Consider the following 21,913-nt stretch of genomic DNA (forward strand, 5'->3'; position numbering starts at 1 on the left):
TAAGAAGCCTTCCCCGTTCACGAAATCCACATGTACCCCATACACACGTACAAATGGGCTCCTCAGCAGGTTCCATGGGGGCAGAGGCCCCACAGCAGAAGTAGCCCCACCTTCTCCTCCCCAGCCTGCCTCCAGGGTCCCAGCTTTACCTTGTCTTCTTTAGAATGTCCCCAAAGGGCTAGCTGACCGGAAGCAGAATGACCAGAGGAAAGTGTCTCAGGGAAGGCTGGCTCCTCGTTCTCCTACGGTTGAGAAGTCCAAAGAAATTTCAATAGAACAAAAGGAAAACTTTGATCCTCTCCAGCACCCCGAGACTGCACCCACGGGCCCACCTTCTAGCACAAGCAGCAGTGGGAGAATGGCCCTGAATAGCCCCCAGCCCGGCCCCGTGGAGGGCGAGCTAGGGAAGCAGCTCCCGAAGACTGCCAAGGAGGGTAGCCCTCTGCCGAGAAGTCCAGCCCAGGGCCCGGGAGGGGTGGCTCCCCCAGACCCCCAGGGGCGAGGCCCAGCTGGAGAGCCGACGGGGTCCAAGGTTGGCTCCAAAGCCGAGCTGCGGTCCCCTGCGCCCCGCAGCCCCCTACTGTGGGGGGTCTCCTGGGAGAGTGGCCCTGAAGAACCTGGCTCCCGGCTGCAGAAAGTGTTTGCCAAGCTGCCGCTGGCAGAGGAAGAGAAGCGTTTTGCAGGCAAAGCCAGTGGCAAGCTGGCCAAGGCGCCTGGACTCAAAGACTTTCAGATACAAGTGCAGCCCGTGCGGATGCAGAAACTGACCAAGCTCCGAGAGGTGAGTTGGGGATGGTGGGAGCAGGACCCCTGGGCCAAAGACCTCTGGGCTGAGCCTGGGCCCTAGGGCAGGGCAGCTCTGGCCTGGACTTGGGCCTTCCAGGGCCCTAAACTTCCCCACCCTGAGAAGTCAGGCCCTGAGTGGCATTACCTCTGTAAAAACCAGTGTTAGGTGCTTCTTACCCCAGTTATCAGGTAGACGTCAACCTGGGATAGAGTTGCCACCCAAAGCCACATTTCAGGGGAGGGTGGCTGTGTGGAGGGACATGTGGACCCTTCATGCCTGGGCTGTTTTCCTCCGCTAGCCAGAGTCAGTGGCTCATACCCAGGAACCCCTTCACGGAGTGCCTGCTCCTGCCCAGGACAGGCTCGGCAGGGGCGAGATGGCCCTTTCCTTTGTGATGCCCAAGCTTTCTTCCCGACACCCGTTAATGAAGGGCTTTGACTCCGTCTACAAGTACAATGATGGCCATGAGGGCTGCTTCCCGGCGGAAAATTTCTTCCAGTGCCCATGGTGTCCTCACGTTCCGCTGGCCATCAAACCAGGCACAATGGGCTCTCACGGGGCTGCCACCCTAGGTAGGGTGTGATTGGGGGCGTCCAGAGATGTAGGAGAGAGAAGAGTTAATAGGACAAAGAAGTTCTGACTGGCCCTCTCTTCCCCAAAAGGCCTATGTGGACTATAAGCCAAGGCAACAGGGATTCCTCAGGGTGGGGTCCGGTGCCCCCGCAAAGGGGAGTGTGGGGCAGGGAAGAAAACTGAGGCACCCAACAGCACTTGAGCACAAGCGAGGGGATTTCTCTGCTAGCAGGAACGCATCTCAATGCTGGCCACTATCCTATTCAAAAACCTTCGCAATGGTCTAAGTTGGATGTTTAGGGGGACCTGGGGCCTGGCTGCTGTGAACATTCTACACAGGAAACCCTACCTAGCAAGAAAGACCTAACTAGTGGATCAGCACAGGGCCTGGAGGGGCTGCCTGTGATGGGCCATGGTCCCAGATCCCTGAGGGAAGGCAGAGCCAAAGGGGCCAGACAGCCAAGGATTTGCCTTTGCACAGGCCACAAGCTTGTCCCTCGCAACCTGACTCCCTATGCCCCCGCAGGTAAGTTGCAGAGAACCTGGTGGCCCCATGCCCCTAGCCACCACCCTGGCAGCTGAGCACCCGGCCACGACACCCCAGTCCTGTGTGCTGAGAGCCAGGGGCTGTGGGCCTCAGCTTGCTAAGCAGACGTGTCAAAGGGCCTTGGCCATGACTTCCACTTGGATCATTAGCACCCTCTGCTGGCCCCTTCCTTTCCCTCTTTATTGGGGGCAAACCGCTCAATGGCTTCGGCCACACCAGAGACTGAAAAATCTGTTGATGGCACAAGTCACAAGGGACTAGGAGCTCCACCAGGTGTTTCCACTTGGGGGCCCTGGACTGGTGCTAATTGGCTTAGAGCAGGTGTGAGCCCACCTGGGCCACATGCTGTGGTCAGCATCCCTTCTCTCTGGGAGATGGGGTGGGGGAGCTCTACCTGCTGATGCCCCAGGGCAGCAATTCTTAGGCCTCATTTGTGTGGAGAGTGCAAAAACTCAAGAGGTGCTCCATAAAAGGCCATTGTGGAATCAAAGAGGTAGGGAAGTCACACTCCTGGGAGTAGGTACTCACTGCCCAGAACTGCGAGGCAGGAAGCTCCAGCCAGCCATGAGATCACCAAAGACTGTTTCCAGGAGCAGTCCCATACACACCCAGGGACTCTCCTGTCCCCAGAACCCTCCACAAACCTCAGCCACAGCGTGGCTGAGCATTCATTTACCCCGAAGCGCATGCACTTATTTGAAACAGACCATGCCAAGGGTAGTTCTTGACCCCAGGACTGTGGCACTAACTGCAGTTTCAGGCACCTGTGTGGGCTGGGGGAGGAGCTGCTCGGATCTCACCCTGCCGTGCCCATCCACCCACCTCTGAGGCTGCTCAGAGTCCCCACCTAAGGCTGAGTGGTCACAGAACTGAGAGAAGAATCCAGCCTGGTGTCATCACCTGAGACATTGTCTTTTTCTTTTCCGCAAAGGAGCACATCCTGATGAGAAATCAGAACTTAGTGGGGCTCAAGCTTCCAGACCTCAGTGAAGCAGCGGAGCAGGAGAAAGGTAAGTGGGGTCAGGCGGATGCTCCCTCAGGCCAGGGCTGGATGTGTCTGGCCAGATCAAGGAAGGTCGATGTGTAAACACGAGGCTTCCCGTCAGTGGCCTTTGTCCATCCCAGTGGTGAGCGTGGGCTGGACACAGAGTGGGCCCTCAGTAAATATTTGCAGATGCACAAATGAATCATCACATTTGCTGCCCACTCAGCGCACCTCCAAACCCCTCTCCTCCCAACCAGGCCCCAGGTGGGCCCTGCCAGCCTTCCCTGGGCCTCGTTGGTATCTAGAGGGTCAGAGGGGTGCCCCAGGCCTGAACTTTTGACACTTCCTTTTCCCCTTATGCTCAGGAAGCTGCCTAAATGGATCAGTTCCTCTTTTCAAAGCATCAGAGCCATCTCTTGCTTTCTAATCTGCTGTCACCACAAAGTCCATACCCCAGCCTTGCCCTGCTGGGCGGCCCCAAGTCCCTTCCTCTGAGCCTGCAGCTCCCTACCACCCCACCCTCCACCCTGCCAGACTCATCTTCTGCACACAGGGCTTGGGTCTCCCCCACCCCCCGGCCTCACCCTCCACACTCGCGCCTGCTGATGGATTCCGGACAGTCCCCCCATCCTAGATCTGGCCGACTGGTCCAGCCCCTCGCCCAGCACCCTTCCTCTGCCCTGTTCCTCGACGTGTGTTGGGCCCTGCTGTGAATCGAAACTATGAGGCCTGTCACTGGCCAGCCAGGTGACCTGGGCAGGCGACTTAACCTCTCTGGGCCTGATCCCCACACACGTAAAATAGAAGTAAGAACAGTAGGTTATCAGGGAGATTAAGTAAGTGAATGTTTGTAAAGTACCTAAAACAGTGCCTGATATGTAATAAGTGCTGTCTAGGCATCAGCTATTATTATCCTAGAGTAGGAGCCCCCAAGGGCAGGAGTGTGTGTGTGTGTGTGTGTGTTTCTCTACCACTAAGTGCTTCCAATAGTGCTGGCACTACTGGGCCCCGAATAAGTGTTTATTGAATAAACGAATGAGACCATGTGGGATGTAGCAGGGGAGCTGAGACAGGTACGTAAACATAGTCTGTGACCATCACCGCAGTGCCAGGAGGCGGGCAAATGAATGAGCTGAGCTCGGAGGGATGAGGGTTTCCACTGGGCTCTTCCCCCTTCCAGAGCCGCCTCCCCATGGCCACTCACCCTCAGGCTCTGTCCGTGCTGCGTCTCCCTCCTGCTGTGCTGTGGCCTCTCCTCTATGAGTCGCATCATACCTGTCCCTTAAAGCAGTGGGCGAGTCCCACCAACTCTGCAGTCCTCCTCTTTTCCTTATCCTCTTTTGTATTTCACTGTCTATATTCCTACTCCCTTGGGGGTATTTTTTTATTGTGGTAAATTTACCATTTTTAAATATACAGTGGCATTAAGTACATTCTCGTTGTTGTGCAACTATCACCACTATCCATTTTCATAACTTTTTCATCATCCCAAACTGAAATACTCTACCCATTAAACAATAACTTATTTCCTCCCCCAGTGCCTGGTACCCACCATTCTACTTTCTGTCTCTCTCTATTTGAGCATTCTAGGTCCCCCATAGAAATGAAATGGAATCATACAGGATTTGTCCTTTCGGGTCTGAATTTTTTGTTTGTTTTTAAGAGGCAGGATCTCACTCTGTTGCCCAGGCTGGAGTATGGTGGTGGGGTCATAGCTCACTACAACCTTGAACTCCTAGGCTAGGACTACAGGTGCACCACGACACCCGGCTAGTTTTTTTGCTTTTTGGAGAGACAGTGTGTTGCTATGTTCCCCAGGCTGATCTTAAACTCCTGGCCTCAAGTGATCCTCCCGCTTGGCCTCCCAGAGTGCTGGGATTACAGGCGTGAGCCACCATGCCCGGTCTATCCTACTCCTTTTATTCCTAATCATAATAAACAAATTTCCTATAGTTTTCCACAGTATAAATCGTTTTCCACCTCTGATTTCATCTAATCCTCTCAATAAACTAAGAGAGGTAGGGATTCTTGCTCTCATCTTGCAGTTAAGGAACCAAGACCCAAAGATTGTTTGACTCCAAATCTCATGGATTGGTCATCACACAAGCAGTTTTGAAACTTTTTGTTTTAGCTGCACTATATTGCAGACAAACTAATACCTAGAAGGGCAGTGGGTGGAGGACAGGCAAATGAGGCTGCTCTGGTTGAAGGGGACAGGAGGGCTCAGATCTGTGCCTTTTGGAACTCTCTCTCTTTCCACTGTGGCCCCGAGTCTTCAATAGGCCCCAGGCTTCAGACAACACAATTTGAAAATCCTTGCCCCATTCAAGCTGCCTGGGGCCGATCTCAGCATAAAAACCCTCTGTTTATGGATATTGTGTGGATGTGTCCAGGGAGTGACCGACAATGTTGGAAGCCCCTGGTCTGAAATACGGTAACACCTACCTATTTATTGAACATCAACTAGAAAGTTCCCAGAAGCAAAAACAATATTGTTCAAAAGACTAAATTTTTTGAAAAAATTAACTATCTTTAGAAGAATCTCTTGAAAATATATACTTCTCTACTTTTAATTTTTAATTTACTAAAGCAGATTTAAAACACTAGATAAAAAACTTATCTTAAAATTTCACCCACAACCCCATAAATTCTAAAAAAGTAATAATTTTTATTCTTTCCAATATTTACCCATATTTATAATTTTTTCACAGTTGATTCAATGAATAGATAAAACTTCCTGTTTCCTTTTTTGCTTATTTTATAATTCTATATATTTTGACTCATCTTTATTTATCATTTAATGGGTGCATAATTCCTTTTGTATTGATGTGTCTATTGTTGGGTATTTCAGATGTTTATAGTTCTTTGCCTATGATTAATAGCCCTACTGTAAACAATTACGTACTGGTAGCTCTTTTTATTTCTTCCTTTAAGTTACTCCCTTGGGATAAATTCCCAGACTTGAGATTCACAAGGTCAAAGTGTAGGAGCATTTGCAGTTACCAAATTGTTTACAATGAAGACTGCTACTGGCAAAGACTGAGTGTACGTCTTTCTCTCAAACATTACTGCACTGGACTTTGCTTTTGCGCCTTATTGGTCAGAATATAGTAAAAATAATCAGTAATAATAACAATTATAATGTGTTTTTGTTATTAGTCTGAAATGCCATTTCGTTCCAATTTGTTAAAGCTCAAGCTTAAAAATTTTAAATATTTATTTACTTTTTAAAAACTCTGGTGAATTAGCCACTCATTTATTTGCCTATGTATCCATTTGGGTTTTGGGTTTTTTGTTGGTTTGTTTTTTGTTGGTAATATATGTAAACTTTATACATCGTAGATATTAACCCTTCATCAGCTGTATTTTCTCTGTGTTTTCATTCAATTGTTTTTTGCTTTTTAATAAGTTTTGGGTTATTTTAGAGGAATTGTAAAGATTTTATATAATCTTGTTTGTATACCTTTTCCTTTGAGAATAATTATTTCATTATTTCAATCATAAAAACATTACTTCTCCCCAGTTGGGATAACAGATCTATTTTCTACTGGTTTATCATTTGATTTATTTATATTTATTTTGCTAATACCTCTGAAATTTATAACAAAGGTATTTTAATATTTAACATCCTCTTACCTCAATAATATTTTAATAGTTTTTATATTTCTTTCATGGCTCACTTAGTCAAATGTTTTTCTTTGCATATATCAAAGACTATTTCTGGGCTCCTGATACTGTTTTATTCTGATCAATACCGTATCGTTTTAGTTACTGCTGCCTTGTGATATGTTCTAGTGTGCAGTGGGGTTAGCTCTCCTTCATTGCTGCTCTTCAGGATATTTGTTGATATTCTGGATACGGAGATTTGGTGCAAAATAACAGACAGAGCAACTGTACAGAAGTCAGGAGATAGATTTGAGTTCCAGTCCCAGTCCAGACACCAATTAACAGATACTTTAAATGTGTTCTTCAACCTCTCTGGTCCACCACTCCCATTTGAAATTTTTATCATTTTGTATAACATTTGAATTATGACTGCTCTAAAGCTACACACTGGACTCAGAAGAACTGTCCAAGTTTTGTTTACTTTAAACTTTGTAGACCTTTAAATTACTTAATTTGCAAACATTTAGTTCTCATTCAGGCACATGATTTGTCCCTCTATTAACTTACGTATTTCTTTCTTTTTCCCCTAAAAGATGTAAGGTTCTTTGTACACATCTCCTACATCTCTTACTGGAGCACATTCTATGTGATTTATATTTTTGCTTGTTTATTTAAGAGGAATACTATTTTTTCATTAGATTTTTCTAGCTGATAATTAGTGTCATAGATGAATGCTGCTTGGTGCTATACTAGTATTTTTTGTATAATATTATTAACAAATGATAGAGTGATTACTACAGTGATTAACTAGTCTGATTTTTATAACTAGAGTGATTATTACATGCCAGATATTGTGCTAAGCACTTGACAATGTTTCACTTGATGCTCACAACAACCTTGGGAGGTAGCCTTATTATGTTCATTTTACAAAGGAGGAAATTGAGGCTCAGGAAGGTTCTAGTTGTGTGGTTATTAATTGCAGAAGCTGGAATTGGAACTCAGATGTGTCTAACTTCATAGGCTCTTGACAACTTCGCAGAAAAACTTATTCAAATTTACAATCAAACCATGTCATTTTAATTTTATCCAATTCATTTGTCTTAGTTGTATGCCTGTGTGTGTATGTGTATTTCTGTGTGTGTCTGTATATGTTTTATTACTTTGGCAGCATTCCCTAATTTAATAATGGTAATAAGGAGAACATTTGTCTTGTTTCCCTTTTTTATTGAATTGTTTCTTGTTTTTCTCTTAAGGATCAAGCTGTATCTTGGTATTAAATAAATGTACTATTTTAATTTTATATTTTATATTACAAACATGTAAGATATAAAATACATAATTATTTCATATTTTGTAATTTATTTTTAAGGAAATATTTTCTTCCAAGTTTTAAGATTTGTGTTGAATTATATCAAATGTGCTTTTAATATCTATTGAAAAAATCTTGTATGTTATATCATTTAAGATATTAATTTTCATACATAGAAGTAAACCTTTGTAGTGCTAGAATAAAATTCATTTAGGGCCAGGTGCAGTGGCTCACGCCTGTAATCCTAGCACTTTGGGAGGCTGAGGTGGGAGGATTGCTTGAGCCCAGGGGTTTGAGATGAGCCTGAGCAAGACCCCATCTCTACAAAAAATAGAAAAATTAGCCAGGCATGGTGGTGTGCAGCTGTAGTCCCAGCTACTCAGGAGGCTGAGGCAGGAGGATCGCTTGAGCCTAGGAGTTTGAGGTTGCAGTGAGTTACGATGACACCCCCACACTCTAGCCCAGGTGACAGAGTGAGACCCTGTCTCAAAAAAACCAATTCATTTGGTTATGGTGTATTTTCTTTTGTATATACTACCCAATTCTACGTATCCGCATCTCTTTTAGAGTATTCTGCAACTTTCCGGCATTAGTTGAGATAAAATCTAAGTAGCTGTGACACAGAGGCCCCAAATATGAGACTGTGTAGGAAAGAGAAGATTGTTTCACTGTCAAGTGACAGTTCTCAGGGGAGCTATTCAGGTTAGTGGCTGGCTGTGCTCCATGTGATCATTGGGGGACCCTAGTTTCTCCCCTATTGTCATTTCACTGTGCACTGAGGTGTTAGACTTGATACAAGGTCGAAGCTGGACCACAGGCAAACCTGGGTTCCCACTTGAGGGAAGGAGAGAGTGGAAGTCCAGAACTGATTTTTTTTTTTTTTTTAATAGGGTGGGAGTTGTGCACATCCCATTAGCTCCCATTGTATGGATGATGACGTGGTCACGTGGCCATAGCTAGCAGCAAGGGAAGCTGGGGAGCATGGTTGCTGGTGGGACAGCTGGCTATATGCCCAGATTAAACTCCATTCATGTGGAAGGAGTGGAAGGCAGATGTTGGTGGATGAGTAGGTGCCTTTGTCATGTTGTCTTTTACTTAACAATCTACTTTAGACAGTTTCTCATTTAATGCATATGGAACTTTTTAGTTTTTTAATTGTTTTGTGGTATTCTATTGTATAAGGAGCACTATAGATAGATAGTTTGACCCATCTCCTATCAATATTTGTTATTTCTACTTTTTCTCTATTATAAGCAATGTTATAATGACCATTCTCTGACATGTACCTTTATAGACCTACATGTTTTGCACAGATGGTTATCCTAGAAGTGCAATTGATTGATCAAGAGGTATTTTACATTTAAATGTATATATACATACTGCCAAATTAGCTTACAAAAAAATTTACCAGTTTAGATATCCACTACCTGCAGCAAAACCTCACTGTCCAATATTAGGGCGTGAGCTGGGTCTTAGAAGTAAAATTATCGGGTAAATGAATTAGACACCTATAAGCACCAAATTTGAAAAATAAAATTAAGCATGTTAGGTGTTCAGTAAATACACACTCCTCGTTTTCTCTCAGTTCTAGGGTCTGCATGATTAAGAGCTCAAGCTTCATCACTTACCAGCTGCGTAGCCTTGGTCAAGTTTCTAATTCTCTTGATGCCTCAGTTTGTTCATTTTTAAAATGGGCATATTAATAGTACCTACTTCATGAGCTGGTGTAATGTTTTTATGTGATATTGGTTTTCATTCCAGCAGGTACCTGCCATACATTTTAACTTCTATCATTGAGACGATAGAGCTCTATCTTGCCAGCCAAAGGAGGCTTTCTTGTACTCTGCGCTCCATGGTGCCTAGGACGGTGTTGGAGATGTGGTGGGCAACCATATGTATTTCATTAATATCTGCAGGGTTATGAATTTCTTATATTCTGTAAACCCCATCAAAGAGCCCCATCCTCACCTGTACCCAGGACAAAAGGCTTTGGGAGCATTTTAGGAGAGCTGGCTCAGAGTATTGACGGGCCCTAAATACAACTGCGTATGAGCTCATGGGGAAAGCTCAGCTCTCTTATGCTTGTTGGCTGTCCCTTTGAGAGCTGGGGAAAGATCCTTATCAGAACATCCTGGAGTCTTAAGAACTTTGGCTCTCCTTCAGTTTCTGAAGACTGGGAGGCTCATTTTCATCTTGCATTTGGTATTTTCAACAACCCAACCAATTCCCTTCTCAGGAACTATATTGTACGATGTTTTGGTCTTTGATCATTTGCAGGTTATTTTAAGCTAAAGATGTAAAACTGACTGTGGGCTGGTTCCTGGGCTGTGTGCTGGGATGGCATTAGATAAAAAAGGCTCATGCATTTGCCATCAAGGGGAGGGCCTTGTCCCGGCTACCATTATCAGTCCCCTTGGCTATCTCAGCAGCCTCCTACCTGGTGCCTGTACTCCTGACCCTCGCCCAGCTCACACCATGGCCAACACAGCAGCCAGAGGCATCTCTAAAATGCAAATCTGTTTCAGTATCTTTACAGGCTTCATTCCGCTCTTAGGATGAGCACTTGAATCCTCAGTAGAACCTGTAAGGCCCTGGGTGATTGACCCCACCCACCTCCCCAGCATCTTCTAGGGTCATGCTCCCCCTCACTCTCAACGTCTTGCCCTTCCTTCAGCAGCTCGTTCTTTCTCCTCCTCAGGTTTGGCACATGCTGTTCCCTCTACATGGAATGTTCTTCCTCTCCTCATCTTTGCCAGATGAATTCCTATTCAACCTTTAGATATCTGTTCAAATGTCACTTTCTTAGGAAGGCTTTCCTGGTACCTCCAGATCTCTTGTCCTTTATAAAATCTATCACAGTGTAAAATGAAATGTTTGGATGTTTCTCTGATTAATCTCTGTCTCCCTAGATAAGAAGCTCCCAGAGAACAGTGGCATGTCAATTTTGCTTAGCATAGTCTCCCTAACTCCAAGCTCATTGCCTGGGACATAGTAAGCACTCAATAAATATTAAACGAATGCATGAACAAATGAGTTCACCTTTGCTGTCCAGAAACACAAGGCTAGACAGAGTCACTACACTACATTGTGATAAGACTTTAACAGAACTTAAACTACCTAAAAACAAGGTGGAAGAAGCAGGCAGCTCAGCAGGGGTGAGTCGGGGGGGTGGTTTCCAGGAGGAGCAGCTAAGGAAGAAAGGCTAAGCTAAGGAAGAAAAATTCTTCCCAAGCAGGGGAACAGCAGGAGCAATGGCATGCAGCCATCTTCTAGTGCTTAGTTGTTTCAGGAACAGAAGGAATGTCATGTGAACCAGGAGTGAGCTGAATGTCCCAGAGAGATGGGCAGCAAGGCTGGATCAGTGGGCTGGGACCAGGGAGGGTAAAGGCTTTGAGGGCCAATTAATGAGTTTGAATTTCCTTTAGGACACATTGGAAAACCAAAGAAGCCTGCAGGTAAGGAAGCAGGATCCAATCTATGTTTTAAAATAATTCTTCTGGGCAGATTTTGAAGGCCTGCCTGAAACAGGAGTGGCTGAAGATAGGGAGACACCTGGTAAGAGGATATGCAAATAGCCCCCTGAGAGGCAATAAGGTGGTAGGGATGTGGGGAGGACAGTTTGAGAGCTATTTGGAGATCTGCATGATGGGACTTGGTGAGGAGATGGAGTTGAGGGGCAGACCAGGAAGACCGCCAGGTACTGTCTGCGTGGCTGTAGGTGGTGGACTGGGAGCGCAGGAGGAGCATGCTTGACAAAGAAGACAATGAGTTTGGGTTTGGACATGTCAGCAGCTTGGATGCAACAGACCTGTTTTTTGCCTCCTGACTCTAGTAGTAGACTCTAGAGAATCAACTTAGCTGAGCTTCAGTTTCCCCAGAAAATGAGCTTAGCAATGTTTACTTTGCAGTGCTATTCCAAGGAATAAATAAGAAAGTAAATCTAATGCATAGTTGATGTTCAGTAAATGGTGGCTATTGAAATGATTTATTCTCCTTATCCAGATGACAATGTCTAGGAGGTGGTTGGCTATCTGGACCTGGATTTTGAGAGAGGTGTGGGCCGAGGCAGAGAAGTACAGTGATAAAGAGTCCTTCCAGACACAGCCCAGTCTGGGCTTAGAGCCTCAGGTCTTGGGCAGGGAAGAGGCCTCCTGGAAAAGTTAGAGGTGAAGCAAGTTTATCCCCAACTAATAGTTTTGGCCATTAGGAACCATCCCGGGGCTTGGGGATCTTTAACCAGAGCCCCCAAAGTGATTTTTCCATGTTCCAGAGATGGCCAGAAATAAATGTTTTCATTGGAATGAGCTAATACAGGCAGACATTTTGAAAATAATTTTATTCTTTCTGTTAAAAATGGTTCATGTTCATTATCTAAAAATTAATAACAAAAAATACAAGGAAGAAAATAAAAACAGCTTACACCAAACATCCCCTTCCCCACAAATACAGAAGGAGGGAGGGAAAAAGGAGGGAGATCGTACTAGATAATACTTTTTTGCAAAAAAGTATTACAATTTAATTGAACTCTAATTAAAGTGAAGTGAAGCTGCACGACTTGCTGAATTTTGGGAATTGCTTCCTCCAAAGAAGAGAAATTAGTTTCTAAAAGTGTAAAAAATGTATTATGAAATGCACAAAGGGTTTGGAGTCATTGAGGTAGTTTTCTTGCATTACATGTTTTAAGTTTGTTCTATGCTTTGGACCCGGCAATTGTTTTAACCAGGACACACAGACCTGGAAATGACTATCATGAAAGAATAAGTTTATACTCACAGATTCCTCAGAACAGGAGGCACAGCACACCATCCAGGGCCACTTGGGGAAGGACCAGACTCAGGAGGCAGAAGCTGTGAGGGAAGAGCACGGCCCAGGGCATTTACTGGGGTTCTCAGGGGAAGGAGCAGTTGAGGCAGCGTAGGCATCCTGAGTAAGTTTAGGATTGGATAGGTTGAATAATTTTGACAGGCTCTGGGCTACAGGGGTGGTCCCTAGTCATCCAGTATCTGGCCCCGGGGTGATTTAGGGATGGGGGTAGGGGGTGGAGAATATTGGCTTGGTGTGTCAGAATTTTATAAAGGAGATGGTTGGGGGTGTGAGTTCTGGATTGGTTGGTTTGTATTTCAAAGACACACTTGAAAGGAAAGTTCTTTCCTGCCTCTAGGAATTGCCTAAGGGGGCGATCTCTCCAGGATTAAGGCCCCAAATGCCAGAGCATCAAGAATACAGAAATTAAGAACATTTAGTCACCACAGTGGTACCCACTGACTTCCTGCAGGAAAAGAAGAGAACCGCAGCATTTCTTTGCACCTTAATGTTTCTTCCTATCTTTCCATTTCTACCTCTACACATGTTGAATTCTTCTTTGTATATCGTACAGGTTATAACATTTACATTCCCTTTCGTAGCCATGGTTTCCACAGTTGCTTAGTCTTAGCTTTACATGTAAAAGGATTTCATGCTCACCACCAGTCCCTTTACCACGGCTCACCATTTCCAAGTTTATTATTTTTATTTATGTCTTGTTTCTCTGGATTGCATTTTCCAATAATTTTCCTAGAAGGGTTCAGAGGTGCTATGTTTCCTGAGTTCTAGCATGTTTGAGAATTTTATCTTGAAGGAAAGCTTGCATGATTATAAAATTCTTGGGTGACCCTTTTTCTTAGGACTGTGTAGATGTTGTTCCACTGTATCCAATGTTGTAAAGAAGACTAGGACCAGCTGATTTCCAGCACCCCTAAGCCCTCACCTTCCCCTGTAGATGTCTGTCTTTTTTCTGTGAGGATAGCTAGGGAAACATTTCTATACCTTTTTTTTTTTTTTTTTTTAAACATGGTGTGCTCTGTCAACCTGTGCGTTCAACTTTCCCCTCAGTGGAGGAAAATTTTTCTTCTGTTATATCTTTGAATATGTTCTTTGTTCCATTCATTTTGTTCACTGTTCAAGAGACAACATAATTCATAGATTGGTCATCAGTGCGTTAACTCCCAGTCCATTATTTCATCTCTATTTACTTCAGTCTTTCTTTCCTTCTTTGTATTCTTTGTGATCACTCAATCTCCCCCACCCTCCTTACTAATTCAGTTTGAAGCTATTTCTGTTTATTCCATCATTTCCAATATATTGGTTAGTTTTTTATTTTCTAATTTCTTAATCTGCTATTTTGATCTTCAGTTTCCTTAAATAGCAATCTTCTTCTTCCATCTTTGTGTGATCTTCTCGTCCCAGCTCTGATTTCTTATTTTTATTTTTTAGGTTCTAATTTCTCCTAGAGTCAAAGCATTTGTGCTATATATTTTGCACAAAAGTGTCCTTTTGCATTTTTTATTGTGTTTCTTGCAGCTATATTTCCATCCTGACATCTGTCTCCTGCATGTTTCCCTTTTTCCTTCCTTTCTACTTTCCTTCCTCTTTTGACTACAGTATTTTTATATAGTTACCATGCCATTTATTTTCATTTTATTTCTTTTTGGTCTGGATATTTGTACCTTGATTTTCTCTTTACCCAGATATATTGCATAGATTGATTTTTGTTGATTTCTTCCTACCTTATCTGAGATCTCTTTGTCTTCCCTTCAGTGCTTTAGTGAGAATTATGTATTTTGTGTTTGTCTGTTTTGTTACAGATTGGGTGGTGTGGAAAAGGGGAAGTTCAGATAGAGCTGTGTGTTTGTAGAATTTGTTTCTGTTCTTTTTTTTTATAACTTCGTTTTAGTCTAAAACTTGAGTTTATTTTAACAAATTGGGGACATACCTTATTCTCTTGGGTGGGTAGTAGTGGCTTTTAGATTGTTTCACCAATTTGGGGTAGAATTGTGGAGACAACCTGCCCGGGTGTTTATTTTCCAGACTTGACCCCAACTCTTCACAGCAGCCATTCACTCTCCTGCCCGTAAAGGAGGGAAAAGGTAGACAAAATCCAATGGATTAGCCATTGTTTCTCAGGAGTAGGGGGAGGGTGTGGTGGTGGCATCAGTTTGGGCTTTCCATGTGTGTCCTGCCACTCACTCCATTGGAGGGACTTGTTTTATTTACTTCATCTTTGGTTTTCCTTTCTGGTAAATCCCTCCATATTGTTCAAGATAATTAACTCCGATAGAATCCTGTGCAATCATTCTGCCTTTCCTCTCGCCTCTTTATCAGTAAGAAAAGCAAAATGGCAGGCAGCCCAGGCAGTTCTTTCCTCTCTTTGAAGTGTTAGTGCAGTGGAATGAAGAACCTGCTATTCTAGGGCAACTCTCTGAATTTCCTCTGCCGGCTACCTACTCGCCCCTCCATCAACTTCCCTTCCCATCTGTGGCATTGCACGTTTTGTCAGAAGCTTCCCTCTCACATCTTCCTTTCAATACTGATTCTTTGGGGGAGGAAGAAAGGGTTATCGGGTGGGAGCTCTACGTTTCTTCATAGCAATTTCTTTCTCTAGTCATTTTTAAAGACTATCTCCTTTTCCTATATTTGAGAGTTGCTGGTATATTTTTGATTGGTTTAAAATTATTTGTTAATTTGGTTGAATTCAGGAGGAAGGTGGTTGGTTCTGGAATCACTAATTCTGGTATACTCTTTAGGTACCATTTTAACAAGGGCTAGAAGCCCTGTTTTTTTGTTTGTTTGTTTGTTTGTTTTGTTTTGTTTTGTTTTGACTCAAACTAGGCAAAAGGCAAAAGCCCCTGGTGTGAATTTCGCTTGATTGTTAGACCTTGTGTGTTTCAGTCAATCATATAAATTTATTTCTCAGCAGCCTGCTGCTAAATTGGCTCTCAGCTGGGCGTGTAGGGATCCACAAAGATAGAGTGGGGCCAGGGTGCCACAAGGTTTACCATGCAAATGTCAGAGAGCAATAAATGCCAAGACAGAACCCAAGGAGGTAGCTAAGAGAACTTCTAGCCCAATATCCAAAAAAGGATTGTGAGTGCCCAATCTCTGACAGCTGGCCCTCCAGCTTTTGCTTGGATATCTTGAGTACCAGGGAACCAATGAACACCATTTTGTTACTGGAAAGCTCAAAGTATTTAAACGTTCTTTACCTTGAGCCAAATTACATCTCCTCTTCTGTCTGTGTGATCTTCTTGGTGAGGCTTCTATTCACATGATTCCCAATTTTAGCTCTTTAGATGACAACCACAACTGCCTGTAGTCCTGACCTCCAGTCCTAGTCTGTAGTCTAGACGACAATCCTGGAAAATGATCAAGCAGGTTAGAAAGCTGCTAGGTTAAAACCTTTGAGATATAGTAAAACACGGATAAATATAAAGTGCTGCATGCAAGAAACTGTTGTACAAGATGAGGATGCTTGATCTGGCTCAAGTAAAGAGTTTTGAGAGTTTTGCTTAATCCTAAACGTACTCTGAGCCCAGAGTCAGACACAGCAAGTTTATGCTGCATGGACAACAAGCATTGATGCCAGGAACATTTGCCAATGTTCTCCTATGCTAACAGCTTGTTAGAGCATGTCTGAGCCTCTGGGACAGCAACAGACTAGAATGTGTGCAGGCATGGGATGAGATCTAGAGACTGCGGGCCACAGTGGACCATAATGAGCTGCTGGAAACAATGGAGCTACAGCCTGGAGAAGTGAGGCTGTGGAGAGGCACAAGAGCTGTCTTCAAACAGGGAAAGATTTATGGGAGAGAGAAGGCTTAGTTTGTTCTTTCTGCCTTCAGAGCATAGACCCAGGATAGTTTTAGGAGGTTAAAAAAACAACAACAACAACAACAACAACAAAAAGAAACCGCTGTTCATTGGCTCTGTTGCCTGGGAGGCATCTATATTTCTGAGGTCTGTAAAAGATTTAATGAACTTAGTTTTACTTTGGAAAATTTCTCATCTATGGGGGATGGAACCAGAAGCTAATTTCTAAATAGAACACCAAAGGTAGAACATTTGAATTCATCAGAGGAAGAATAATTGGACTACAGGCCTCATGAGAAGGCTATCAAAGAAAGTGGGTTTTTCCAAACATTATAGCCAAAGAGCCAACCAACTTCCAGTTGCCAGCTTGATACTGGAGGGAGCCATAGGAAGAACATAGAATTTGGAGCAGGTACACCTTGATTTGAAGTCTGGCTGTGCCATCTACTACTTCGGTGACCTTGAGCAAGTTACTTAAACTTGCCGAGTCTTGGTTTACTCACATGTAAAATAAGACGATTAAGTTCTGGGTCATTGTGAGGATAAAGTTAGATGACAATTATAAAGCCCTTGGCTTTATAACTAGGTATTTAGAAATGTTGAAGCTCTTCCTTGCCTCCTGAAGCTAGTTGCCAATTGTACTACTGTGATTTCAAAGAGACATTTTATAAGTAAGCATTTTTTCCCCCCTCAGGGCTTCCTTCTGACCTCTCCTCAGCTATTGAGGAAGACGAATCAAAGACTGGCTTAGATGTCATGCCTAATATTTCTGATGTGCTGCTGCGCAAACTGCGTGTCCACAAGAGTCTCCCTGGAAGGTAATATCAGGACGGGGGTTGCTGAAGACCCTGTACTAAGTGGCTGGGTGTTGGATTCTAGGTGGGACACGAGAACGAGTCTTGATTCTTGACTCCAGAAGGGCCAAAGTCCAGTGGTCCAGGAAGGGATAATGCATCCAAAACAAAAAGAGTAATGAAAGGCCAGGCTAGATGTTCTCAACTCAAAGAGCAGGTAGGGTTCTTAGGTGGACACAACACAGGAGGGCATGAGGGTCCCCAGAAGCTCATGGCAGCAGAGGACAGGTGATGGGCTTCAGACCCTGAAACATGGGTGTCAATCCCAGATACACCAGTTACCTGGGAGAGTCTAGGTCTGATATCTGCACAGCTGGAGATATGGAACATTGGGAACCACATGAAGAAGGATTGTTTGGAAAATCTACCAGGCCTCTTACATGCATGGGGAGACAGTGCCTTTGCTTTCCAAGCCTCTGCTTCATTAACTATGCAACAGGAGTCGTAAGTTCTCCATCACTGGTAGGATGCAGTGCTGGCTAAATGTGATCATGTGTGAGCAGGGACTTAGGATGGTATTAGTACATAACAGGCCCTGACAACTGGGTTGAAAAATGAACAGTTTGGAGTATAAAAGAGAGAAGCTAGGGGACTACTGAGCAAGAGAGGTGGGTGGGTGCCTGCAGGTGAGGTCTCCAGCCCAGCCAGCAACTGGGAGACTGAACAGTCGGGGGAAGGGAAGGCCATTAGGGAAGCAGCCAAGCATAACAGAGCTCCGGGATTTGGGGGTACACGTGAAAGGAGAAGGAATTTTGCCCAGTGGGTGTGATGTGTGCAAATTCACACTTTAATCACCTAAAACACAGAGTCATCAGGGCAGTACTCAAAAGGCCTTAGCGACTAGATAGACATCAGGAAAAGTACTAAAAACAAGTGAGAAACAGGCTGCACCCACAGCTGGAGGAGGGCGTAGGTTGGGCCAGTTCACCTTGTGGAAGGTAGAGAGAGGCATTCAGAGGCAGGAATCAGAGGAGAAATACCCCAGTGCATTGCGGATTACAGAGCATGTTTGCATACTGTGTGTCTTTCGGCGTTTGTGACAAGCCAGTGAGGCAGAAAAGGAGGATTTTGCTTTGTCTTAGTGAGGGAACAGAGAGGCAAAGTGACATGCTGGCAAGTGACAGAGTGAGGGACTGAACTCAGGATGGGCTCAGACCATCTATACCAGGGCCTGTCAAAAGTGCCAAAATAGTCATCAGTGCTCTTCAGTCTGCAAGGAACAGGGCTGATCAAGAGTGTGATTGGCTTCTTTCCCTTCAGTAAAGTTGAAAATAATTCATTTGATTAGGGTATACCCCCAGCTTCCCCAGGAGGAGGAGACTGGGCAGTTAGTTCTAGCTTCCTTGAGTAAATGAATAGCTACCAACTACAAACCATGGCCCAGACTGGGCCTGCACAGGCCTGCATGGTCCATGAATGTGATCAGCTTCTGAAGCTTGCGGTTCAGGCTCTCACACTGAGATCAATATATATCATGCATTGTTTTACTAGCCATGTTGTCCATCTCCAGCCTCTCTGCCCTGGCCACCAAACTGGCTCCCCTCTCCTAACCTCAGAAGAGGCTGTTTCCAACTAGGGCCTTTGGTTTGGCCTAGAGTGCTCTAGCCTTTGTTTGGGGCTTGGGATAGATGGGCACAACTGTCACGTGAGATTTGTCATCCAACACAAGGAAGCCAGAGCTTCAGGATTCTTTCCCCCAGCAGAAATAAGGAAGATTATGCTTGAGTTTTCATATGAGGAAGGAATTGGTTTCATGTCCTAGGTGGACTGTGTGAATTGAGATTGGACTATATCAAGAGTTGGATCATAGGGTCCACAAGCTGAACAGGTTCAGTAGAAAAAGCAGGTCCCAAATTAGGAACTTGGCCTGTGGTTGGTTAACAAGAGTGCAAAGAGGAAATATCACTGGATGAGGTAGCACCCAGGGTCAAACCCAACAGGAGCCATCAGCAGGCATTTAATCAACAGATATTCGTTGAGTGTCTACTCTGTGCCACACATTAGAATGAACGCACAGACATGGTCCCTGTTCTCATGCACTTACATTCTAGGTGGGGAGACAATTAATATTTAAGTAACCAAATGAATGAGTTGAGTTAGCAAAGTTGCTAGAAAGACCATAAAGATAGGACACATATCGAGAATGACATGAGAGTGAAACATGGGGTAGGAGGTCAAAGAAGGCCTTTATGATAAGATAATAACTAATCTGAGACATGAAAATGACAAAAGACAAAAAGCCATCCATTCAAAGATTTTGGTGAAGAAATTTCCAGAGGAAAAAATAGTTATTTCAACAAATGGTGCTGGGACAACTAGACAGCCACATGCAAAAGAGTTAAAGTTGGAACCCTGCCTCACACGATATACACAGATTAGCTCAAAATGGATCATAGACCTAAATCTGAGAGAAAATGCTACAAAACTCTTAGAAGAAAAAATACAAGTAAATCCTGGGTTCGTCCGTGGTTTTTTAGAGATGACAAAAGAATAAGTGACAAGATAAAAACCAGATGAATGGTACTTCCTCCAAATAAAAAACTTGCATGCTACCAACAATGCCATCAAGAAAGTGAAAGGCAACCCACAGAATGGGAGAAAATATTTGCAAAACATTTATCTGAAAAGGAACTTGTTTCTAGAATATGTAAAGAAGTCTTATAGCTTAGCAATAAAAAGATGAATAACCAATTTTTCAAAATGGGCAAGGGATTTAAATAGACATTTCAACAAAGAAGATACACAGGGTGTCACGTGAAAAGATGCTCTGTCCTTTTGGGGGCCCATGGTTCTGCCACCCAGCTGCCTACACCGGTTTACAGGGCACAGCTCTCTGCATCAGGAACTGGCCATGTCACGTAGCTTCTCTGCCTAAATCACACTTCTCTGGGTCCTCAGAGTTTTCAATTTTTTTTTTTTTTAAGGTGAGTGTGTTCTATAACAAAAAAATAGAACATGAGTCATTGAAATAGAAAAACAAGTTTGGTTCATAATTTATGAGAATATGCATTTTTCACATAATATCCAAACAAACCCAGGGGTCAGAGACAAACTCGGTTTTGATAAATCATTTGAACAGCACGTGTGTGTTCTGTGTGACAGTTACACTTACGTTGGCCTCAGAGGAAAAAGCCTCTGAGTGGGTGGGTGGGGTTGTGACTAGGATCGCAAGCAAAAGCACATCTCTGCAGCTGTTTATCCCATGTTCTGTCCTCTGCTGACTGGATGGCCATGGGGTCTTGCTGCCTCATCCTGACAGGAAGGCTCCCACAGCCCCTCCCCAGTGAGAACCAGCCCTGGCAGAGACGGCTGACCCCTACCTTTGCTCTCGGGGTCCCTCCGCACCCATCAAAGGGAGGAAACTGTGTTTCCTGAAAAGTTTATCGATGGTGTGCTCTGTTGCCAAGTCCCGTGACACTGGTGGGACCCCTCCCGGGCCTCCCCACCCCAGCGCAGGAAAGGGCCTGTGCGTTATTTACGTTGTCCGGGCTTCACACGGGCCAGCGTTAGCTACGGGCAAGAGCAGCAGCGGCAGCGACAGAGTGGGCGTGCAGACGGAGGGACTGCTTACTGTCAGACAGCCCCAGCTGTGGGGACTGCACGCAGCCAGGAGCCTCTCGGAAGGACACCTCATGTCCGCCGAGACGCCCTTGCCTGCTCTCTGATGCCAGGCTTCAGGGGTCCTCGCTGTGGAGCAGAGCTCTGGCTACTCTTTCCTACGTTTATTCTCCGGTCCACCTGCACCCTCCTCCCAGCCCTCAGAGACAGGAGGGCGGTCCAGAAAAACTATAGTGACAACTTGGGCGTGTGCAGTTTATAAAGTACTTATGCGTTTTCTTATTAATTCCACACAGCAAGCCTGTGAGTTAATGGTAATAGTTAACATTTCCTGAGTGCCTACTGAGTGTGGGTGCCATGTATTGGTGCACACACATATACACATATGTACATATGGGGTTTTTTTCTTTTTCTTTTTTTTTTTTTTTTTCTGAGACAGAGTCTCACTGTGTTGCCCGGGCTAGAATGCCGTGGCGTCATCCTAGCTCACAGCAACCCCAAACTCCTGGGCTCAAGCAATCCTACTGCCTCAGCCCCTTGAGTAGCTGGAACTATAAGGCACACCATCACACCTGGCTAATTTTTTCTATTTTTAGTAGAAACAGGGTCTCAGTCTTGCTCAGGCTGGTCTCGAACTCCTGACCTCATGCGATCCTCCCATCTGGGCCTCCCAGAGTGCTAGGATTACAGGCATTGAGGCACGGCGCCCGGCCCTGTATATATGTTTCTTACAAGACTTCCACAAGATAGATCATGATGTTCCCATTTCACAGATGAGCAAACTGGGGCTTGAGAGAATAACTTGTCCAAAGTTGCAGAGATAGCACTAGCGTCGTAAGAGTCAATATCGCACAGGTGACAGAGCACACACAAAGGGGACACTGCATCTTTTCCATCTTACCATCTCTGCTTACTCCATTCCTGGAAACAAGTGGTTTGCTGGTCATTCAAAGTCACCTTTTGGTTTATTTAACTGTGATTGGCTTCTTTCCCTTCAGTAAAGTTGAAAATAATTCATTTGATTAGGGTATACCCCCAGCTTCCCCAGGAGGAGGAGACTGGGCAGTTA

The 21,913-nt window shown here is 44.5% G+C and overlaps 1 protein-coding gene across 3 annotated transcripts in view; it reads left to right on the forward strand.

Annotated features, from left to right (window-relative positions):
* Window positions 1-21,913, forward strand: part of MRVI1 (murine retrovirus integration site 1 homolog) — a 73,817-nt gene that overhangs the window by 23,224 nt on the left and 28,680 nt on the right. For all 3 annotated transcript variants that reach the window (XM_012654239.1, XM_012654240.1, XM_012654238.1), the window contains 3 exons: window positions 164-781; window positions 2,839-2,917; window positions 17,127-17,250. In XM_012654239.1, coding sequence (XP_012509693.1) covers window positions 164-781; window positions 2,839-2,917; window positions 17,127-17,250 — 821 coding nt within the window. The remainder of the gene's footprint in view (window positions 1-163; window positions 782-2,838; window positions 2,918-17,126; window positions 17,251-21,913) is intronic.

The sequence above is a fragment of the Propithecus coquereli genome, unplaced genomic scaffold, assembly GCF_000956105.1.
Source record: "Propithecus coquereli isolate 6110/MARCELLA unplaced genomic scaffold, Pcoq_1.0 Scaffold44, whole genome shotgun sequence".
Classification (NCBI taxonomy): domain Eukaryota; kingdom Metazoa; phylum Chordata; class Mammalia; order Primates; family Indriidae; genus Propithecus; species Propithecus coquereli.